Source organism: Tachyglossus aculeatus, chromosome 4 (assembly GCF_015852505.1).
Source record: "Tachyglossus aculeatus isolate mTacAcu1 chromosome 4, mTacAcu1.pri, whole genome shotgun sequence".
Lineage (NCBI taxonomy): Eukaryota > Metazoa > Chordata > Mammalia > Monotremata > Tachyglossidae > Tachyglossus > Tachyglossus aculeatus.
In genome coordinates, this window is record NC_052069.1 from 113,767,127 (window position 1) to 113,790,747 (window position 23,621).

Consider the following 23,621-nt stretch of genomic DNA (forward strand, 5'->3'; position numbering starts at 1 on the left):
ATGACCTCTGACTCCCAAGCCTGTGCTCCTTCCACGGAGCCATGCTGCTTCTCTGTGCCTCAGTTACCTCATCTGTAAAAGGGAGATTAAAGCTGTGAGTTCCACGCGGGACGTAGACTAAGTCCAACTCGATTATCTTGTCTCTCCCCCAGCACTTAGTACAACGCTTGACACATGTTAAGCAACTAACAACTACCAAAAAAACAGAAGAAGCACAGTTTCTTGCCCAGGAATCTGCTCTCCTGGGATGTGGATCTGCCATGCCACAGTCTGGGGAAGCTATTCTAACCACAGGGAGCTCAGCGGATGTGATTGGGCTCGGCATAGTGGCAGCCAGATTTTCAATTAATCAATCAAGCAATCATATTCATTGAAAGCTTACTGCATGCAGAGCACTGTACTAAGCACTTGAGAGGGTACAGTATAAAGAGTTGGTAGACATTCCCTGTCCACAGTGAGCTTACAGTCGAGGGGGTCTGAGTTTCACTTCTCTCTAGGTTCCCTCCCAGAGAGCATGGGGAGTCTGGTCCTTTCCATTCCAAGCCCCCATCCAATAGCCCATCCCCTATGGAGAGACCCACCAGGAGGGAATTTGGGTATCCCTTCAATTAATTGTACTTAATCAGTACATACTGTGTGCAGAGCACTGTACTAAGTGCTTGGGGGACTGCAATCCAATGGAGTCAGCAGACACGCGCCCCCACGCACAATGAGCTTATGGTTTAGAGAGGGAGACAGACATTAATATAAATAAATTAAATATATGTATATAAGTGCTTTGAGGCTGAGGGAGGGGTAAATAAAGGGTACAAATCCAAGTAGAAGGACAACACAGAAAGGAGTGGGAAAAGAAGAAATGAGGGCCTAGTTGGGGAGGGCCTGTTGGAGGAGATGTGCTTTCAATAAGGGTTTGATGGTGGGGAGAGTAATAGTCTGTCGAATATGAAGAGGGAGAGCATTCCAAGCTAGAGGTAGGACATGGGCGAAAGGTCGGGAGCAAGATAGATGAGGTCAAGCTACAGTGAATTGAGCAGGTGCGATTGAGTGCTTTAAAACCAATGGCAAGGAGTTTCCGTTTGATGCGGAGGTGGGTGGGCAACCACTGTAGGCTATTGAGGGATGGGGAAACGGGGACTAAATGCTTTTATAGAAAAACAATCAGCAGAGTGAAGTATGGACTGGAGAGGGGAGAGACAGGAGGCAGGGAGGTCAGCAAGGAGGATGATTCAATAATCAGAGCAAGATATGATAAGTGTTTGGATTAACGTGGTAGCAGTTTGGATGGCGAGGAAAGGCCGGATTCAAGTGATGTGAAGGTTGAACCGACAGGATTTGGGGACAAGTTGAATATGTGGTTTGAATGAGAGAGGTGAGCTGAGGATAAGGCCAAGGTTACAGGTTTGGGAGACAGGGAAGACAGTGGTGCTGTCTTCAGTGTAAGACTGTAAGGTCATTGTGGGGAGGGCATTTGTTAAGCGCTTACTATGTGCAAAGCACTGTTCTAAGCGCTGGGGAGGATACAAGGTGATCAGGTTGTCCCTCGTGGGGCTCACGGTCTTCATCCCCATTTTCCAGATGAGGTAACTGAGGCACAAGAGAAGTGAAGTGACTTGCCCGAAGTCACACAGCTGACAAGTGGCGGAGCCGGGATTTGAACCCATGACCTCTGACTCCCAAGCCCGGGCCCTTTCCACTGAGCCACGCTGCTTCTCTTATGGTGGCAGACTGTATTCTCCCAAGTGCTTCGTACAGTGCTCTGCACACAGCAAGCGCCCAATAAATACGCTTGATTGATTGATTGATTCAGTGACAAGAAAGTAAAGGGGAGGGCAGGGTTTGGGTGGGAAGATAAGGAGTACTGTTTTGGACCTGGTCCTTGGAGCCTTAAACGCAAACCTCCTCAAAAGATATGCCCGACTCCTTTGGGGCCAACACCTTCCCTTCCCTGACTAGCCCAATTTCTCTCCGGACCAGCTGGGCAGGCTCTTCTGCTTCTTCCCACCTCTTCCCCCCTTCCTTCCCGTATTCCTCACCCCGGGTGTGGCCAGTTTAGCAAGCCACCAGGCATCTCGGTCCGGCATCTCCGTGGGTCAGCTAGCATGCTGGGCCGCGTTCCCAGCCTTCACTCTGGCTGCCTCTCGCTCGGGACCGGCTGGATTTGGGCGGATTCAGCGGAATCATAAGGCAAGAGGGCTGGAGCAACCCCAGCAGGACTGGAAAGAGGTTAAGGCTCCAGGCTCCTGACCAGTGGCCCAGAAAAAACCAAGAATGAGCCAAGAATGAAGCAGGTCTGATGGTTTCTTCCCTCTGGCAGGCCAGGGAACCCCACAGCTGGGCTGGCTGGGGAAGGAAACTGGAGGCTAGTGACCAGGTCCCTGAGAATAACAGCAATAATAATAATAATGATAATAATATGTATGGTATTTGTTAAGCACTTACTAAATGCCAGGCCCTGTAATAATGATGGCATTTATTAAGCACTTACTATGTGCAAAGCACTGTTCTAAGCGCTGGGGGATACAAGGTGATGAGGTTGTCCCACGTGGGGCTCAGAGTCTTCATCCCCATTTTACAGATGAGGGAACTGAGGCCCAGAGAAGTGAAGTGACTTGCCCAAAGTCACACAGCCGACAAGTGGTGGCAGCTGATAAGGCCCTGTACTAAGCGCTGGGGTGTATACCAGCAGCGTGAGGAGCAGGGTGAGAAGCAGCGCGGCTCAGTGGAAAGAGCCCGGGCTTGGGAGTCAGAGGTCATGGGTTCGAATCCCGGTTCCGCCAACTGTCAGCTGTGTGACTTTGGGCAAGTCACTTCACTTCTCTGGGCCTCAGTTACCTCATCTGGAAAATGGGGATTAAAACTGTGAGCCCCCCCTTGGGACAACCTGATCACCTTGTAACCTCCCCAGCGCTTAGAACAGTGTTTTGCATGTCGTAAGCGCTTAACACATACCATCGTGATTATATTATTATTACAAGCAAATCCAGTTGGACACAGTCCCTGTCCCACCTGGGGCTCACAGTTGTTCCACTTTTCACAGACGAAGTAACTGAGGCACAGAGAAGTAAACGCACTCACCCGAGGTCACACAGCAGGCAAGTGGGGAAGCCAGAACTAGAACCCATGACCTTCTGATTCCCAGGCTCATGCTCTATCAATCTATCAATCAATCATATTTATTGAGTGCTTACTGTGTGCAGAGCACTGTACTAAGCGCTTGGGAAGTACAAGTTGGCAACATATAGAGACAGTCCCTACCCAACAGTGGGCTCACAGTCTAAAAGGGGGAGACAGAGAACAAAACCAAACATACTAACAAAATAAAATAAATAGAATAGATATGTACAAGTAAAATAAATAAATAAATAAATAGAGTAATAAATATGTACACTATCCACTATCCACTATGCCATGCCTCTCCCTGATGCCAGCGACTCTCCAAGATCAATATATATGTCGCATCGCCCACTTCAGAGGGAGAGGGAGAGAGCTATGGGGGAAGAGCAGCATGGCCTAGTGGATAGAGCACGGGCTTGGGAGTCCGAAGGATCTGGGTTCTAATGCCTGCTCTGCCTCTTGTCTGCTGCGTGACCTTAGGCAAGTCACTTTCCTTCTCTGTGCCTCAGTTACCTCACCTGTAAAATGGGGATTAAGACTGTGAGCTCTGTGTGGGGCAGGGACTGGCTGTCCAACCGAAGCGGCTTGGCTCAGTGGAAAGAGCCCGGGCTTTGGAGTCAGAGGTCATGGGTTCAAATCCCGGCTCTGTCACTTGTCAGCTGTGTGACTTTGGGCAAGTCACTAAGCTTCTCTGTGCCTCGGTTACCTCATCTGTAAAATGGGGATTAAGACTGTGAGCCCCACATGGGACAACCCAATCAGCTTGTAGCCCCCCTCCCTCAAGGGCTTAAAGCAGTACTTTGCACATAGTAAGAACTTAATAAATGCCATTATTATTATTATTACATAGTAAGCACTAAACAAATACCAGCATTATTATTACTATTAGGAAAAGTGGGGAGAAGAAGGGCTTTACTGCTCTCAGATGCAGGAGGTAAGCTTGTTGTGGACAGGGAGTGTGCCTGTTATATTGTTTTATTGTACTCTCTCAAGTGCTTAGTACAGTGCTCCCTGCACACCGTAAGTGCTCAATAAATATGAATGATTGATCGATTGATTGACGAGGAGAGAAGGTGGTCCTGGCTGATGGCCATCAGTCAAACAAAGGGCAAGGTAGAGTGTACGGAGGAGGTGGAACATGACCCACGCTCAATCCTGACCACTGCTTCCCCACACCCCTGCGTCCTGATTCATTCATTCATTCAGTCGTACTTATTGAGCGCTTACTGTGTGCAGAGCACTGTACTAAGCGCTTGGGAAGTACAAGTCGGCAACACATAGAGACGGTCCCTACCCAACAACGGGCTCACAGTCTAGAAGTCTTGATGCTGGCATTGGGATCCAGCTCCTGTCCAGAAACTCAGGGGGTCAAAAGAGATCAAAGGGTAGGGCCCCAAAAGGCCAGAAGGATGGCCTTGCCTGGGATGAGTAGTGAAGGAAGATTGATTGGCCTCCTAACTAGGCAGGTTCCTGATGGCGAGTTGGTGTTCGCAACTAGGTAGGTATTTAGGAATGAGCCTTGTTGTCCCTCCGCTCTCCACCTCCCTAACCTAGATGCCAGCCACCCAGATAGCAGGGTGAGCCCAGAACGGAGCCCCTTACGCTGGACCACCAGGGCCTGTCGCATGGGAAAGAAGCTACCTCCTTTCAGCCGTGCCACCTGGACTCCCACAGAACTTTACTTCGGCCTGGGAAGGAATTGAATAGCAGCAGCGTGAGGCTTTCTCAACTTTTAGAAAGTTGGAAAGGCCACGACCAAGGCTGGGGCTGGGACTTTAGGTCTGAAGGACAGTGTCCCAAGGAGCCTGTAGCTCTGCTCCTCTAGCGACAGTGCCCCATCGCTCTTATTGTATTTATCATCACCTTTGTCTCTTTTTCCATTCTATCATCTTTTCTTATGTATCTATTGCTTACTGTTAAGCTTGTGAGCAAGAGGCCAAGGATCATGTCTACATCTCCATGTACTTATTCCCCCCAATACCTAGTTTAGTGCTTTGCATGTAGTAGGGGCTTAATAAATACGATTGTTGCAACTACTACTACTACTATTCATACTAGAGAAGCAGCATGGCTCAGTGGAAAGAGCCCAGGCTTTGGAGTCAGAGGTCAGGAGTTCAAATCCCAGCTCTGCCAATTGTCAGCTGTGTGACTTTGGGCAAGTCACTTCACTTCTCTGTGCCTCAGTTACCTCATCTGTAAAAAAGGGGGATTAAGACTGGGAGCCCCCTGTGGGAAAACCTGATCACCTTGTAACCTCCCCAGTGCTTAGAACAGTGTTTTGAACATAGTTAGCGCTTAATAAATGACATTATTGTTATTATTCATTCATTCAATTGGATTTATTGAGCACTTACTGTGCGCAAAGCACTATACTAAGTGCTTGGGAGAGTGCAATATAATAATAAATACATTCCGTGCTTACAAAGATTACTACTACTATCACCACTAGATCACCAAGGATGGCAAATGAGTCATTTCCCTAAAAGGTATCGCTTTAAACTCCAAGAGGGAAACATCAAAAGTCCAATATGACTGTGTGGGTGTGCAGATAATTCAACGTCAAAATTCTGAAGCCACATCCGGCCATCCACCCTGCAGGCCGGACGGGACGCATTTCAGGGTGATGACTCCTTCCCGAACACCTTCAGCAAGTGGAGTCCATTCTCACTGGGGACCCGTCATGGTCCCGGGAGAAAACATGGCTATTTGGTTGACGTCATCCAAAGGCAACAACCCTTCAGACCAGCCTGAAACTATCTTCGTTTGAGAAGCAAATGCCAGTTCGCTCTTTGCCATGCCAAAACCATGGGAAGCATGCTAGTGGATAAAGCACAGGCCTGGGAGCTAAAGGATTCTAATTCTAGCTCTGCCACTTGCCCGCTGTATGGCCTTGGGTAAGTCACTGAACTTCTCTGTGCCTCAGTTTCCACGGTGGCAAAATGGGGATTCAACACCTGTTTTCCCTCCTATTTGACAGGGAGCCCCATGTGACACAAGGATTGTATCAGGCCTGATTATCTCCTATCTACCCCAGCGCGTAGAACAGCGTTTGACATAAAGTGCGTAACAAATATCATAAACACAAATACACACACACACACACGCACGCACATCCCCCCCCCCCCCCCCCCCACAAAATAATTTCTTTTTAAGCCCCGCCAAAATCCCACTCTGCTTTGGGGTAGGTAACGTGCCTATCAACTCTGTTATATTGCACTCTCCCAAGTGCTTAGTACAGTGCTCTGCACACAGTAAGCCCTCAATAAATGATGGGAAGACTGAAGAAATGTTTCAGTTTCCAAGGAGACAGTTGAGTGGGAACGCTAGAGGGATGAAGCACCAATATCAGGAGTTTGACCCCTTTTAAAATCCCTTTAAATTAAAATCCCCAGAGGGTTCGGGGCAGAGCCTCTCTCTCTCTGCCTGGCTGGCCGGTCCCCTTTGAGGTGTCCCCTCTGAGCGGGGCATCCACCTACAGCGCGGTTCTGGCCACAGGGTCTGTGCTACGGGTACAAGGCGGGAACCCACCAGCGATGACCAGACCCTCCCCGCTCCTCACCGACTTTCTTGCAGATTAATAACTTGCAACCCAAGACTCCGGCAACTTTTAAGCAAACTGGGGGAAGGTTTTCTTGCTTAGAGTCAGAGAAAATTAGGCAAAGCTTTGGACGGGGACAGGGAGAGGGGAAGGAGCTTTCGTTCCAGTCCAATAAGCAGAAAGAAGGGAGTTTCAGACCCGGAGATAGGGGAGAGGTAGGATCCGGACCCTCACAAACTCCCTCTAGTAATCTCTCCCGACGGCAGGCGGTGGAAGGAATCGGAGGAGACAGTTCCCACCGGCCACGTTTTCTTCCCGCCCTGCCAAGGGGGTCCTGCTTTGACCTGGAGGGGTCACTCCCGGTGGGCGGCAGGCGCTGGACCGCCAGACCACCTCACGAGAGGATGCTCCCCCAAATCCACCGACAGGGACTTACCCGGTTGATCTCTTCTAGTCTCCTCTCTTGCCGGGCTTTCAGCAAGCCAAAAGCTTTCCCTCCTGAAGACAACAAAGGGAGAGCGGCAGTTGAGACATCCGAAAGCCTGGGAAAGGTCAGGACGCATCTCGGGGGGCTCTCCTCCGGGGACCGCACCGCTCAGAGAGGGGGAGAACGGGGGGCAGGTGTCCAGGGATGGAGAGGGAGGACCGCTCTTACCTTGGAAGCTGTTGTTCAGGGTGACAGACATGCTTGGCTCTCCAGTGGAGGCCGGAGAGCGTGGGACGAGGCGTTGGGCGGAGGAGGGCAATGGGGGAGTCCTCGTCCGGCTGGGTGTAGGGTCTGGATTGAGCAGAGGGGTGGGGTGGAAGGCGGGCAGCGCTCTGAGCACCCCCCAGTCCGGTCCAGCGGCAGTCCGGCCCTGCCCAGTCCGGCCCAGTCCGGCCCCACTTGAATGCAACTATTATACGGGACAGAGTCGAGGAGCCCCAACCCTCTGCTGGAGGAAGGAAAAAAATGCACAAACAACCCCAGCCCGCCTCAACCTGTTGCTGCTGCCCACCGAGGCGGGCAAACTTTAACCCTTTCCTTCACTGCCCAGCACCTGGTGGCCACCACTCCAGTTCTTTTCTTTAACCCTTTGCAAACGGCCAGGTTTCCGTTCAAAGGTGGGCGGAGGAGTTCCCGGCTGGAAGGTGGGAAAGCCGGAGTTTCAGTTCTGACTCGGTCCCTCCAGCTTGCTGTGGGACACTGGGCACGGGCGCTAATCCTGGCTCTGTCACTTGTCTGCTGTGTGACCTTGGGCAAGTCATTTCACTTCTCCGGGCCTCATTTACTGTTGGGTAGGGACTGTCTCTATATGTTGCCAACTTGTACTTCCCAAGCGCTTAGTACGGTGCTGTGCACACAGTAAGCGCTCAATAAATACGATTGAATGAATGAGCGATTGAATGAATTTACCTCATAAAAAATGAGGATAAGAACGTGAGCCCCATGTGGGACAGGGACTGTGTCCAACCTGATTTACTTGTATCTACCCCAGCACTTAGTACGGTGTCTGGCACACAGTAAGCGCTTAACAAATACCACAATCATTATCAACCTCTCTGAACCTCAGTTACCACATCTGTAAATGGTGGGGGGTGAGAGGGGGAGGGTGGAATAACCTCTGGGGGCAGAGGTCCTCTTTCTATTTCCTCGGGGGATTGTGAGGTGAAATAAGGTAACAGGTAAGAAAGCACTTTGGACATCAAAGTGCAGAACTAAAAGAAGCACAAGCAAGTCAGGTTGGCCATTGGAAGAACAGCAGCCCAGGGCTCCAGTAATCTCTGCATTCCAGTCCTTCATCGCCCCTCACTTACACCGCAGTAAAATCTACAGTCTACAGATTTCACATCATCCGGGCCTAGCAGATCACTGTGGGGATGAAAGGGTTAATGATGGAGTTAATGATGAATGAGTGAATCCCCCTGAGCGCCTTAGAGTGTGTGAACAATAAATACTTCTGAGAGCCTCGTCTAGCCCTCTGTCTAGCTAGCTCTGCCTGCCCAACTAGATTTCTGGCCAGGCCGGGCTTCATGAGGCAACCACATCCTGGGTTAATAATAATAATAATAATAATAATGATGGCATTTATTAAGTGCTTACTATGTGCAAAGAACTGTTCTAAGCACTGGGGAGGTTACAAGGTGATCAGGTTGTCCCACCTGGGGCTCACAGTCTTAATCCCCATTTTGCAGATGAGGTAACTGAGGCACAGAGAAGTGAAGTGACTTGCCCAAAGTCACACAGCTGACAATTGGCAGAGCCGGGGTTTGAACCCATGACCTCTGACTCCAAAGCCCAGGCTCTTTTCCTCTGAGCCACGTTGCTTCTCTAGACTCCAGTCCAGTCTTCAGGGGTTTAAATCCAGCCAGTGGTCACTGATCTGACCAAGGCCCTCGTGGATCACACCCCACGAGCCCAATCCTACCAGCATGGCTCAGTGGAAAGAGTCAGAGGTCATGGGTTCAAATCCCAGCCCCGCCAATTGTCAGCTCTGTGACTTTGGGCAAGTCACTTAACTTCTCTGGGCCTCAGTTACCTCATCTGTAAAACGGGGATTAAAACTGTGAGCCACCCGTGGGACAACCTGATCACCTTCTCACCTCTCCAGCGCTTAGAACAGTGCTTTGCACATAGTAAGCGCTTAATAAACACCATCATTATTATTATTATGGGTTCAAATCCCGGCTCCGCCACTTGTCAGCTGTGTGACTTTGGGCAAGTCACTTAACTTCTCTGTGCCTCAGTTACCTCATCTGTAAAATGGAGATTGACTGTGAGCCCCCTGTCGGACCACCTGATCACCTTGTAACCTCCCCAGCGCTTAGAACAGTGCTTTGCTCATAGTAAGCGCTTAATAAACGCCATCATTATTATTAGTATGGGTTCAAATCCCGGCTCCGCCACTTGTCAGCTGTGTGACTTTGGGCAAGTCACTTAACTTCTCTGTGCCTCAGTTACCTCATCTGTAAAATGGGGATTGACTGTGAGCCCCCCGTCGGACAACCTGATCATCTTGTAACCTTCCCAGCGCTTAGAACAGTGCTTTGCACATAGTAAGCGCTTAATAAACACCATCATTATTATTATTATGGGTTCAAATCCCGGCTCCGCCACTTGTCAGCTGTGTGACTTTGGGCAAGTCACTTAACTTCTCTGTGCCTCAGTTACCTCATCTGTAAAATGGAGATTGACTGTGAGCCCCCTGTCGGACCACCTGATCACCTTGTAACCTCCCCAGCGCTTAGAACAGTGCTTTGCTCATAGTAAGCGCTTAATAAACGCCATCATTATTATTAGTATGGGTTCAAATCCCGGCTCCGCCACTTGTCAGCTGTGTGACTTTGGGCAAGTCACTTAACTTCTCTGTGCCTCAGTTACCTCATCTGTAAAATGGGGATTGACTGTGAGCCCCCCGTCGGACAACCTGATCATCTTGTAACCTTCCCAGCGCTTAGAACAGTGCTTTGCATATAGTAAGTGCTTAATAAATACCATCATTATTATTATTTTTACTACCAAGCAGTGTTGGCCTAGTGGCTAGAGCCCAGGCCTGGGCTCTAATCCCAGCTCTGCCACTTGTCTGCTGTGTGACCTTGGGCCACTCCCTTTTCTTTGCCTCAGTTACCTCATCTGTAAAATGGGGATCAAGGCTGTGAGCCCCATGTGGAGCATGGATTGTTTCCAGCTTGATTGGCTTATATCTACCCCAGTGCTTAGTACAGTGCCTGGCAATATAGTAAGCACTTAACAGATACCATAAAATGATGCCACAATAATTTACTTGTTTTTAATCCCCAGAAGTAGTTTCTCAGGTCTTGGGCAGGTGTTGGAGCTGTTAAATTCTTCTTGGTTTGTGGCACTGTGACCGGTGGATTGGAGGCTATCTGTTTCCCCTGATGCCTCAGTCTGATCCCTGGGGTGGGGGGAAGAGTGGTATTTGAAGAGGAATGTCTAAAGGAGATAACAGACATTCAAACTCCTGGGGTGCAACGGAGACTATAACTTCCCCATTTAGAGTGTTAGCTGCTTGTGGGCAAGGATCATTTCACATATTTGTTCTGTGCTTGTCAAGTGCTTAGCACAGGGTACTGCACACCGGGGGATACTAAAAACATCCACCACTATTAAGAAGGACAGTGTCTTCTATCTCTATTGTAGTCTTCCAGGAGCCTGATAATAGGGAGGAGGGGAGGCTTCCAGTAGGGGATAAGAAGGGCCACACATCTGAAATCAGCATATTCCAATAGCATTTGCATTTCCAAGCAGGAGGTTGCTTTCTTGAATCCTGGGAATGCCATGGGCCTCTCCTACCCCAATTATGGAGGGGAATGTGAGCTAATCCTCCTTTTTGTTTGTTCCCTGGTAGATCATTTTCCTCTATCTTTTGCCATTCATTGGGGTAGGAGCTGCTTCTTTTATTTCCTGACCTCCCTCTTCATATCTGACAGACAACTACTCTCCCCACCTTCCAAACCTTATTGAAGGCACATCTCCTCCTCCTTCTCTTAGTCATCTCTTCCTCTTCTCCCATTCCCTTCTGTGTCTCCCTGACTGGCTCCCTTTATACATCCCTCCTCCCAGCCTCACTGCACTTATGCTCATACCCATAATTTATTTAATTATATGAATGTCTCTCTCCCCCTCTAGACTATAAGCTCATTGTGATCAAGGAATGTGTCTGTTATATTGCATATACGTATATATGTTTGTACATATTTATTACTCTATTTTACTTGTACATATTTATTCTATTTTGTTGATATGTTTTGTTTTGTTGTCTGTCTCCCGCTTCTAGACTGTGAGCCCGCTGTTGGGTAGGGACTGTCTCTATATGTTGCCAACTTGTACTTCCCAAGCACTTAGTACAGTGCTCTGCACACAGTAAGCGCTCAATACGACAATGAATGAATGAAAATTGTACTCTCCCAAGCACTTAGTACGGTGCTGTAGATTCAGTAAGTGCTCAATAAATGATTGATTGATTTAATCGATTGATTTATTTATTCAATCAATTGGAAACCCAAGGACACATAGTCCCAATGCCACTAAACTGAGAAGCAGAAAGGAGGTATCTTTCCCTTCCGCAGCATGGTTTGGTGGGTAGAGCACGGGCCTCGGAGACGAAAGGTCATGAGTTCTAATCCCAACTCCATCACTTGTCTGCTGTGTGACCTTGGGCAAGTCACTTAACTTCCCTGGGCCTCCGTTACCTCGTCTGTAAAACCTGGTGATTAAGAGCGCGATCCCAGTGTGAGACTGTGTCCAACCTTGAATCCCACTGTTGAGTAGGGACTGTCTCTATATGTTGCCAACTTGTACTTCCCAAGCGCTTAGTACAGTGCTCTGCACACAGTAAGTGCTGAATAAATACGATTGATTGATTGATTGAATCTACTCCGGGGCTTAGGACAGTGCTTTGCATATAGTAAGCGCTTAACAAGTACCATAATAATAACAATTATTGTTACAAGCATAACAATCCGACCCAGCAAACAGCAAAAAGATTTCAGGCCGGACCCTGCAGTTGGAGGCGGGAGATGCTCAGTGTTGAACATATGGAGGGGGAACACCCTCTAGGGCTTCTAGATGTTCAGACTAAATGTTTGGCTAGGAAAGAAGGCAGGACAGCCACAAAACGGAGTGGGAATGGTCAGGACACAACAGAGAGGGAGGGTACAGGAGCCTGCAGAAAACCCATTTCTGTTTGTTCCCAGAGACTCCCTGGGACCTGTGTACAGTGACTGCCTTATGTGGGGGAGAGGTGACTGCCTTATGTGAGGGAGAGGGGACGAGTTTGTGGTCAGAGAACGCAGGCAGACCACCAACGCTGACAGACCACCGTCAACACAAGGGGTGAACACACGCATTCTCCCACATCTGAGCTGGGGAGCTTTTATTTCCAGGTTGAAGACAATAGCCTTCGTGCTGCTTTTCCATTGCCAGCAGCTGATCTAAAGCCTCCACGGGGCTGGAGATCCCTTTCCACAAGTCCCCTGTACGATCCCTGGGCATCCAACACTTAGGAAGATCAGCAGATTCCTAAACAGCCACCCTGCACTTAAATCACGGCGTTGCTCCTCCTCCCTGCTTTTTTCTCTCTCTTCCCTCTTTTAACCCATCCAGCCACTAACCCATCAGGCCCAGAGCATCCATGGAAGGGTAAGTGGAGGGACAAGTGGGCTTGAAGATTGAGACCAAGCAGCTCTGAACCTCAGTCAGGCAGTGAGCAGCTTGCTGGATGTCGTTCTCCTGAGCGACATGAGTGCAAATCTCCCTTTTACTTGAAGGTCTGTGGAAGTCAGCGTGGTAGCTTAATGGCCTTGACTTCTTCCCAGGAGTCCAGCTGTGGCTGCCTGTGGGACTCTGCCCAGAATCGGAGCTCGGGAGCGAGGATGTGGACCATCACACATGATCTCCTCATCACACGAGGTGTTCCTTCCAGGTCTTCAAACTTCTTCCCAACATGGTCCGGACTCATTGGGGAGGCAACCACAAGAGGAAACGCAGGCTTCGTCACAATCAAAGTGGTTATTTGGGATAAACAACTCAGGAAATATGAATTACATGTAATTACAGGACTGAAAAACGGTGTCCGCCAATCTAAACCCCCCACCAACAGAGTGCCGGAGCCCCAGGTACATGTCAAACAGTGGAGTTAGGATGACTGTTTCTACCATGGGCCAATCCCATGCCGTAGAAAGGGGAAGCTGGTACTTTTTCAGAGAGGAGCGGGACAGGAATGGGATGGTGTGGGAGGGAAGGACTCACCCATGTGGCTTGAGGATGAACATTTCACTAAGCAGCAGGTTCGTTTGGTCACTGGTTCTAGGCTAATGCTTCACCCTGGAGACCCTCAAAGGAAGAAAGGAGGGCACCCCATTCCCTGGCTGTGCAGCTAGGGACGATTCCAGTATATACGGGCTGGTGGGTTTTCTAACTTTGTACGGAGCAGCAGGACTGTGTAGTTGCAGCATGACTGTGCAATGTTATAGAGGTGTGTGGGTAAGAATGGGCGTGTGGGTCTGCACATTTGTTTGCCCGTATCGGGGTGGGTAGGGATGAGACTATGGGTCAGGGCGAGATTCTCTCACTGCCAGCTGGCACAGCCCTCCGGCAGGCTGCGGAGGATGTCCTCCAGGTTCCTCCTGTCGGCTCGGATCTCCTCGATGTCCCTCTCCAAGTCCTGGATCTGGAGTTGCTGCTCCTCTGCCTCCCGCTGCAGTAGGCTCAGCTTCCCGGCCAGGGGCCCCGGCTCGGCCAGGCGCTGCTTCACGCGTTCCAGCTGCCGTCGGGTCTCATTCAGGGAGACGACCGGAGCCGTGCTGGTCCGGAGCTTCCCTAGAGGGGAGGATGAGAGCAGCCCTGAGCTCTGAAGAACCCTCAGCCCCCATCGGCTCCTCCAGATGGTGTCACGGAAGCCGATTAATCCCAAAGGGTAAGCCATGTGGGAGACTGCTTAAGGGTGACCAGTTTAACCCGCTGAGGGCATTCGGCGAGGCTGTTTAAAAGGACCGGGAAGCATTGTTAACCTCACTGCCAAGGTGGGGAAACTGAGCGATGGCCCCAGAGCTCCAGGGTTAATCGGAGTAAGAGCTCAGCATCTAGTCCTCTAGACTGTGAGCTTGTTGTGGGCAAGGAATGTATCTATTGCTGTACTGTACTCTCCCAAGCGCTTAGGACAGTGCTTTGCACACAGTAAGCACTAAATAAATACAATTGAATGACTGAATGGTCAGCCGCACCGAGTGGGAAGGAGTGAGGTTCCTGGGGCTCTGGCCCTCGAGGGGCACCTAACTGCCACACCACCAGTGGGAACATACCACACGCTACTGTGGCCCACAAAGCGCATGTGAGGTTCCGGTTTGGATGGGCCGGGGAGGGAAGGAGGAGACCAGATCTGCCAGGAAAGCTGCTTCCTGGGGCACAGAGGAGAAGGGGTACCCAAAGTCCCAACAGAGTCCAGGGGCTGAGGAGCTCAGCCTTCGGTCTACTCACTCAGTCTGCCGAGCAGGTCGGACAAGGCCTTGACGTCCATCTCCAGGGAGCTCCGGGCTTCCCTCACGTTCTTTTCCAACTCGCTCAGTCCGGTTCCTACCTTCCGACAGAGATTCGCGTGTAATCAGGGTTGGACTACCGTATTTCAGCAGGCCAGGGGGATTCCCCGGACACCGGGCTACTGGGTGGACCTTCTGGAAACGGGATTTACTGGAGATTCATTCATTCATTCAATCGTATTTATTGAGCGCTTACTGTGTGCTGAGCACTGCACTAAGCGCTTGGGAAGTACAAGTTGGCAACATATAGAGATGGTCCCTATCCAACAACAGGCTTACAGTCTAGAAGGGGAAGGCTAACATCCTGGATGATGTCACTTGGGGAGTAGGGTTGGGACAGGACCGAAGCAGAGCATGGTGTCTGGCGGCCACTGCCTCTTTCCTTCCCTTTCCTTCTACCTGAAAGGGCTGGAACCTGGGAGTCAGAGGACCTGGGTTCTAATCCCACCTCCGCCACTTGTCTGCTGTGTGACTTTGGGCAAGTCACTTCACTTCTCTGTGCTTCAGTTCACGCAGCTGCAAAATGGGGATTCAATACCTGTTCTCCCTCCTACTCAGACTGGGAGCCCCAGTTGGGACTGATTATCGTGTATCTACCCTAATGCCTAGAACAGTGCGTAGCACATAGTAAGTGCTTAAGAAATACCGCAATTGTAATTTTTATTCTACACCCTTTCCCCAGAAAAATTACAAGTCAGCTGACAAATGCTTTACTGTCTGCTGGGGTAGCTCAACTCTGCACGTGGAACAGTGCAGTGTCAAGGGGAAGGTGACGTGGGGAGGAGGAACTACTGAACACCTTACCCACTCGGCTTCCTCCAGCTTCCGACTTTGCTCCTTGGCTCCGGATGCTTGGTGGGAGATTTCTCTGAACGTCTTCTGTATCTGTCCCGCAAGCTTGCCAGAGCGCCTCTGAGTCTGCTTGCTGTCCCTTCTCAAGGCCTGGGCACGCTGCAGGAACACGGCAGGGTATGAAGGAAGTAGCGGTACACAGTTAAGGAGACAGCCATCATTAGGTGACAATATTATGAATATTATTCTTATTGCTTTCAGTAGAAGTAGTTGTACTAATAACTGTGGTATTTGTTAAGCACTTACTATGTGCCAGACTGTACTAAGCGCTGGGGTGGATACAAGCAAATTGGCTGGACAGAGTCTCTCCCAACATGGGGCTCACGGTCTTAGTCCCCATTTTACAGATAAGGTAACTGAGGCACAGAGAAGTTAAGTGACTTGCCCAAGGTCGCACAGCAGACGAGTACTGGGATTAGAACCCAGGTCCTTTTGACTCACAGGCCCGTACTTTATCCACTAGGCCACGTTACTTCTAAATGACACCAAGGAAATCAGAGCACTTGACCCATATGCTATCAACATCACTCAAAGTTTCTCCTGCCTTGATAGGTAAATTCAACTTATTTCTCCCTCCATAAAAGTCAGAAAACTGAGGCACAGAGGGGTTAAGTAGCTGATCAATTTTCAGAAAGTTAGTGGCAGGGTTGGAATTGGAGTTGAATATTTCCTACTCCCAATTCTGGGCTCTTTCTAACAGTGAACAGTGCCTGCCCCTAAATTAAACAGACTTCCTAAAATCCAAGAAATGAGGTCAGCCTCAGTAGGAGTGCAAGTTCAGGTCAAACCATCTATTAGAATTTGGTCCCAATTAATTAAGAAGATGTCAAAATCTGGCTCACTGACCAGAAAGGGGGTAATATTTCCTTTCGGATTTCACATGACCCCCAAGCCACTCTGACCTTGGCACTCTCTTTGGCCACCAGCTCGGCTTCTTTGACCCTCTTTTTAGCCACCGTGGAGACAGATGCAGCATTTTCCAGCATTCTTTCCGCCTGTTTGGTCTTCTTCTGGGCATCGCTGAGAAGCCTGTCTTGGACTACTCCTGCCTTTCTCCTCAGGGCAGCCTGGTTCTTTGCCTGAGGAAAAGTTTTCTTCATTCCTGTGAACCCAGCACAAGCAAATTAGGCAATGCCCAGAAGTCCCAGAAGTTAGGCAATGCTCAGAATGCCCAGGAATGCCCAGACTGAGCCCGTTCCTTCCTCTCCCCCTCCTCCTCCTCCCCATCCCCCTCGCCTAACCTCCTTCCCCTCCCCACAGCACCTGTATATATGTATATGTGTTTGTACATATTTATTACTCTATTTATTTATATTTATTCTATTTTGTTAATATGTTTTGTTTTGTTGTCTGTCTCCCCCTTCTAGACTGTGAGCCCGCTGTTGGGTAGGGACTGTCTCTATATGTTGCCAACTTGTACTTCCCAAGTGCTTAGTACAGTGCTCTGCACACAGTAAGCGCTCAGAAAATGCGATTGAACGAATGAAAGTCTTTTAGTTTTTAATCTTGTAAGGAATTACCGAAGGAAGATTGGAACCCTGAACAAACTCAAGGCCTTTGTGGGTTACAACCAGGGTCTACACTGCCTTCCTTTATCATTTGTTGGGTAGGGACCGTCTCTATATGTTGCCAACTTGTACTTCCCAAGCGCTTAGTACAGTGCTCTGCACACAGTAAGCGCTCAATAAATACGATTGAATGAATTAATTTATCTTTATAAAATCTTCTTTATTTTCTTTATCATTACTATGTGCTTTGCACATAGTAAGCGCTTAACAAATACCATCATCATTATTATTATTATTACAGGTGGGTATTCCATGCATGAAATGTCCATGCTAGCTATGGTTTTGCTCTCAGATTGAAAGTCTCTGATTGTTTATTGATAACTGCCCATTTCGAGATTTAGAGAAACAGAGCAAATGTTTCATGAAATCTCCAACTGAAACAATTAAATAAAGGGAAATAACTAGCCCTTGTTATTTGTTTGAGGGCCTGGATAGATTGTGCCACAGATGAAGACAGTGAAGTGCGCACACACAGACACGCACATTTCATACCCTGAGTACTATATCTGCACAGAGTAAGTGCTCAATAAATGCTATTGATTGATTGATGTCCAGTCTGGGGGTTCTAGCCAGCAGAATGAGCAGGTGGTGTTACCGCCCCTCCCAAATCCCAACCTACTGGTGAGGGGACCATCTCATCAAGACCAAAACGGTAGACAGAGGCACAAAGGGGAATCAATCAATCAATCGCATTTATTGAGCGCTTACTGTGTGCAGAGCACTGTACTAAGCCCTTGGGAAGTACAAGTTGGCAACATATAGAGACAGTCCCTACCCAACAGTGGGCTCACAGTCTAGAAATGACCTGTCCCTGTCAACCCTGGACTGAAGACCAGCTCCTGGGCCAGATGCTTTGCAATTTCTGAGTCTCGGTTTCCGCATCCATATAACGGGGATAACGAACCCATTTCCCCCTCTCGGTTTAGCACAGTTGGCTGTCCTCAGTCCCGGTTACCTTCCAAGTCGGCCAGCAGGGTCTTGGCATTAGTGACTGTGGCCTGTCCTCCCATGACCGCTGAGTTGGCCTGGGTCAGGGCAGCTTCTGCTTCCTCGCGTAGCTGAGGAGAGAAGAGCAAGGGTGAAGGTGAACAAGAAGGGCATTTCCTCTGGGTGAGTAGGCACCAGGATTGGAAGAAGGGGAATCTTAGAGTCAAGGCGGCATGGTGCTTCAATCTCTACCTGGCTCTAGATATGCCAATCACCCCAGTCTCCCCTTTCCCTCCACCCCATCACTCCAGGAAGTCCTTCCCGAGGCCCTGACTTTTATCTTTCCCGGACTGTTCAGGTTCATCCTGATCCAGCTGTATAGGCTGCTCTGTCTCTGGGACTTAACAGTCTGTTTATAACCGACCCTGTCCTATTCCCCCTTTAGAATGACAGCCCCTCAAGGCTTCGGCAAGGTCCTTTTCTTCCTCTGTCTCTCCACTTCATAGTATTTAAGTGCTTATTGTGTGCAGAGTACTGGACTAAGTTCTGGGAAAGAAAACACAGGTGGGAATTAGACACCTTCCCTGTCCCTCAAGGACTCACAGTCTAAGAATACAAGCTGGGAGAAGGGAAAGGAGACAGACACAAAAGGAGCAATGAGACAATTAAAATAATATAAAAGACAGACAAATACACAAAATAAAAACAAAAACCCTGCCCTCACCCTGTCTTTTCTAACACTGTAGAGAGTACCACTATCCTCCCTGTCTCACAGGCCCATAATTTTGGCATTATCCCCAACTCATCTCTCCTTTCATCTGCATATTCAGTCTGACACTAAATCCTGTCGGTTCTACCTCACAATATCTCTAGAATCCTTCCCATCCTCCCCATTCAAACTTTCACCACATTGGTTCTAGCATGTGTCTAAGAATAAGGCCCCCTTTTCCCAGAATAAGCCCCCCATTTCATCTGCTCCCCCTCCACTCCCCATGGCCTCGACCCGCCCCCTTTGCTCTACAGCTCCTCCTCGCCCCACAGCACTTGGGTATGTATTTATATTTATAATTATATTTATTTTTATTAATGATGTGCATATATCCATAATTCTATTTATAATGATGCTACATCTATTTATCAGATGCTACTGATGCCTGTTTACTTGTTTTGATGTCTGTCTCCCCTCTTCTCAGTATATCCAAGACTGAACTCCTTATCTTCCCTCCCAAACCCTGCCTTCTCCCTGACTTTCCCATCACTGTAGATGGCACTACCATCCTTCCCGTCTCACAAGCCCACAACCTGGGTGTCATCCTCAACTCCGCTCTCTCGTTCACCCAACACATCCAATCCGTCACCAAAACCTGCCGGTCTCACCTGCACAACATTGCCAAGATCCGCCCTTTCCTCTCCATCCAAACCGCTACCCTGCTGGTTCAATCTCTCATCCTATCCCTACTCGATTACTGCATCAGACTCCTCTCTGATCTCCCATCCTCCTGTCCCTCCCCACTTCAATCTATACTTCACGCTGCTGCCTGGATCATCTCTGTGCAGAAACACTCTGGGAATGTTACTCCCCTCCTCAAAAATCTCCAGTGGCTACTAGTCAACCTATGCATCAGGCAAAAACTCCTCACTCTTGGCTTCAATGCTCTCTATCCCCTCGCCCCCTCCTACCTCACCTCCCTTCTCTCTTTCTCCAGCCCTGCCCGCACCCTCCGCTCCTCTGCCGCTAGCCTCCTCACTGTGCCTCATTCTCGCCTGTCCCGCCGTCGACCCCCGGCCCACATCCTCCCCCTGGTCTGGAATGTCCTCCCTCCGCACATCCCCCAAGCTAGCTCTCTTCCTCCCTTCAAAGCCCTACTGAGAACTCACCTCCTCCAGGAGGCCTTCCCAGACTAAGCCCCCTTTTTCCTCTCCTCCTCCCCATCCCCCTGCCCTACCTCCTTCCCCTCCCCACAGCATCTGTATATATATTTGTACAGATTTATTACTCTATTTATTTTACTTGCACATGTTTACTATTCTATTTATTTTGTTAATGATGTGCATCTAGCTTTAATTCTATTTGTTCTGACAACTTGAAACCTGTCCACATGTTTTGTTTTGTTGTCTGTCTCCCCCTTCTAGACTGTGAGCCCGTTGTTGGGTAGGGACCGTCTCTATATGTTGCCAACTTGTACTTCCCAAGCGCTTAGTACAGTGCTCTGCATACAGTAAGTGCTCAATAAATACGATTGAATGAATGAATGACTGTGAACACATTGTGGGCAGGGATTGTCTCTGTTGTTGAATTGTACTTCCCAAGCACTTAGTACAGTGCTGTGCACACAGTAAGTGCTCAATAAATACGACTGAATGAAGGTGTCATAGCCTTCCTCGACTACTGCATCAGCCTGCTTGCTGACCTGCTGGCCTCCAGCCTCGTCCCTCTCCAGTCCATACTTCCCTCCACTGACCAAATCATTTTTATAAAAGATTATTCTTTACACATATCTTCACAGCTCAAAAATCTCCAACGGCTACATCCAGCTCTGCATCAAACAGAAACTTCTGACCATAAGCTTCAAGGGACTCAATCAGCTTTCTCTCTCTTCCATTATTTATCCTCGCTCCTCTCCCACTATAACCAAGCCTGCACACTTTACCCCTCTAAATCAGCCTTCTCTGGGCCTTGATCTTATTGCTCTTGCCGTCAACTTTTTGCTCACATCCTCCCTCCTGCTTGGAACAAACTTTTCTTTCACATCAGACAAAACACCACTCTCCCCATCTTCATTGCCTTACTAAAATTACATCTCTTCCAGGAAGCCTTCCCTGACAGATCTCTCATCTCCCTATTCTATTTTCCCCTCTTAATGCATCATCTGAATCTGTACCCTTCCAACACCTAGAAATTCACCTCCACCCTCTGCCCCTATAGCACTCATGTATATACCTTAATTCTCTGTTGCTTCCCTTACCTAGCATTTCTTTTAATGTCTGTCTTCATTCATTCAATTCATTCAATCATATTTATTGAGAGCTTACTGTGTGCAGAGCACTGTACTAAGCACTTGGGAAGTACAAGTTGGCAACATACAGAGACGGTCCCTACCCAACAACAGGCTCACACTCTAGTCTTCCCAACTAGTCTGTAAACTCCGTTTGCACAGTGATCCTCTTTAATAACTGTACTCTTCCAGGCACTTAGTATAATTCATTCATTCAACTATATTTATTGAGTGCTTACAGTGCAAAGCACTGTATTAAGCTCTTGGGAGAGTACAATATGATACTAATAATAGTAATTGTTGCATCTGTTAAGCGCTTACTATGTGCCAAGCACTTTCCCAAGCGCTGGGGTTGATTCAAGATAATCAGCTCTCATATGAGCTCAAAATATAAGCAGGTGGGAGAGTAGGCATTGAATCCCCATTTTGCAGATGAGGCACAGAGAAGTGAAGCGACTTGCCCAAGGTCACACCGCAGGTACTGGCAGACCCAGGATTAGCATCTGGGTCCTCAGACTCCTGGGTTGGGGCTCTTTCCACTTGGCATGCTTAGAACAATACTGAGAGCTCCCCTCCCCTACTGAGAGCTCACCTCCTCCAAGAGGCCTTCCCAGACTGAGCCCCCTTTTTCCTCTCCTCCTCCCCATCCCCCCACCCTACCTCCTTCCCCTCCCCACAGCACCTGTATATATGTTTGTACAGATTTATTACTCTATTTTACTTGTACATATTTACTATTCTGTTTATTTTGTTAATGATGTGCATCTAGCTTTAATTCTATTTGTTCTGACGACTTGACACCTGTCCACGTGTTTTGTTTTGTTGTCTGTCTCCCCCTTCTAGACTGTAAGCCCGTTGTAGGATAGGGACCGCCTCTATATGTTGCCAACTTGTACTTCCCAAGCGCTTAGTACATTGCTCTGCACACAGTAAGCACTCAATAAATGGAGCACACAATAAATGCTACTCAATGGAGAAGCAGCGTGGCTCAGTGGAAAGAGCCCAGGCTTTGGAGCCAGAGGTCATGGGTTCAAATCCCGGCTCCACCACTTGTCAGTTGTGTGACTTTGGGCAAGTTACTTCACTTCTCTGGGCCTCAGTTACCTCATCTGTAAGATGGGGATGAAGACTGTGAGCCCCCCATGGGACAACCTGATCACCTTGTAACCTCCCTAGCGCTTAGAACAGTGCTTTGCACATAGTAAGCGCTTAATAAATGCTATCATTATTATTATTAATAAATATTGATTGAATGAATGAATGAACAATAAGTATAGTATAATAGGTGCTCAATAAATATCAATGACGGGTTGATTGAATCAGTGGAAACAGAAACTGTCATAGAGCTCAGAAGGTGTCACCTGATGCCCCACTCTCTTCCTATACCTCTCTCCGGGCTCCAGCAGCTAAGGACCCCTTCCCATGTGCTGGGGGTCAGGCCTTACCTGCACAATCGGCCGAATCTTTTGAAGGTCCTCCCTGGAGGAGGCCAGCAAGTCTTGGGTTGCTTCGGTGACCAAATGCTCCCTTGATGCCAAGGTCTGCCCCAGCTCCTGGGATCTTCTGGCTAAGTCCTCAGCCGGGGGCTCTGGGGCCTGAAGGGGATACACCTTGATTTTGAAATGCAGGTAAGGGGATTGGAAGGAGGAAATCTGGTCTTTGGCGAGAGATTGGGAGGCATTCAACCATTTCTTGGAGGGCTGGGTATTGGCCCTACGGTGGATGCTTTGGCATCCTCACTACTGCCTCTTTTGAAAGCCCAGTGCCAAGGCCAATAGTTAGGGTGTTGAGAATCCTGATAAGTGTGGGGAGTTGGAAGAAAAGATGGGGGGGTGTTGAAGTAATGCCACTTGCCTCTGGATCAGGTTGTGGGCAGTGAATGTGTCTGTTTATTGCTACACTGTACTCTCCCAAGTGTAAGCACTTTGAACTTATTGTGGGCAGAAATGCCCACACATTTCAGTACAGTGCTCTGCACACAGTAAGAGCTCGATAAATGTGAGTGAATGAGTGATCAGGCCGAGCCCTGTTTCTAAATGGATCCCCTCCACCCCCCCAACTCCCCCCAAAGGTGTCCATCAGGACCAGGGTATCCACACTGACCAGTGCTCCATAGGCAGAGAGCTCAGAGAGGCCCCGGGTCCCGTCGGCACTGACGCGCTGGACAACAGTCAGAGTGCTCTTGGCTTGGATGGCCACGTCCGCCAGGGCTGTGCCCACCTCCTTCTGGGCTCGCCGCACCTCCTGGTACCTAATAAGGGTGATTGGCAAGAGAATTGGGGAGCACAGGGGGTGGTGGTGAGGGGCTCAGCAGCCCAGTCTGCCCACGACCAGCCCTCGGGTGCCAGCCGCTCTTCGGGGCATCTTCTGCTGGAGTGCCAGGGCTTACCTGTTCTGCAGGTCCCGCAGAGCCCCCAGGCCGGCCGCGCCCTCCAAGAGGCTCCGCACTAGAGTGAAACTGGCGTTGGAAGCGATCACGGCTCTCCTGGCCGCAGTCTCGATCTTGGCTGCCATGTCCCCGTGGCTGTGTGGAGAAGCCCGTGTCCCCAAGAGGCAAATGGGTCACCTCGGTGGGGATGCACCGAAATC

General features: G+C 49.2%; 2 protein-coding genes across 2 annotated transcripts in view; both read right to left on the reverse strand.

Moving 5' to 3' along the window:
• AIF1L (allograft inflammatory factor 1 like) overlaps positions 1 to 7,524 on the reverse strand; it is a 30,944-nt gene extending 23,420 nt beyond the window's left edge. The window contains exons 1-2 of the mRNA XM_038745264.1: positions 7,308 to 7,524; positions 7,089 to 7,150 (exon numbers count right to left, since the gene is read on the reverse strand). Coding sequence (XP_038601192.1) covers positions 7,089 to 7,150; positions 7,308 to 7,338 — 93 coding nt within the window. The 5' untranslated portion in view covers positions 7,339 to 7,524. The remainder of the gene's footprint in view (positions 1 to 7,088; positions 7,151 to 7,307) is intronic.
• Positions 7,525 to 12,081: 4,557 nt separating this feature from the next.
• LAMC3 (laminin subunit gamma 3) overlaps positions 12,082 to 23,621 on the reverse strand; it is a 72,608-nt gene continuing 61,068 nt past the window's right edge. Inside the window, exons 21-28 of the mRNA XM_038745929.1 lie at positions 23,422 to 23,556; positions 23,136 to 23,283; positions 22,478 to 22,627; positions 18,065 to 18,167; positions 16,444 to 16,643; positions 15,494 to 15,640; positions 14,631 to 14,730; positions 12,082 to 13,973 (exon numbers count right to left, since the gene is read on the reverse strand). Of these exons, the coding sequence (XP_038601857.1) occupies positions 13,723 to 13,973; positions 14,631 to 14,730; positions 15,494 to 15,640; positions 16,444 to 16,643; positions 18,065 to 18,167; positions 22,478 to 22,627; positions 23,136 to 23,283; positions 23,422 to 23,556 (1,234 nt within the window). The 3' untranslated portion in view covers positions 12,082 to 13,722. The remainder of the gene's footprint in view (positions 13,974 to 14,630; positions 14,731 to 15,493; positions 15,641 to 16,443; positions 16,644 to 18,064; positions 18,168 to 22,477; positions 22,628 to 23,135; positions 23,284 to 23,421; positions 23,557 to 23,621) is intronic.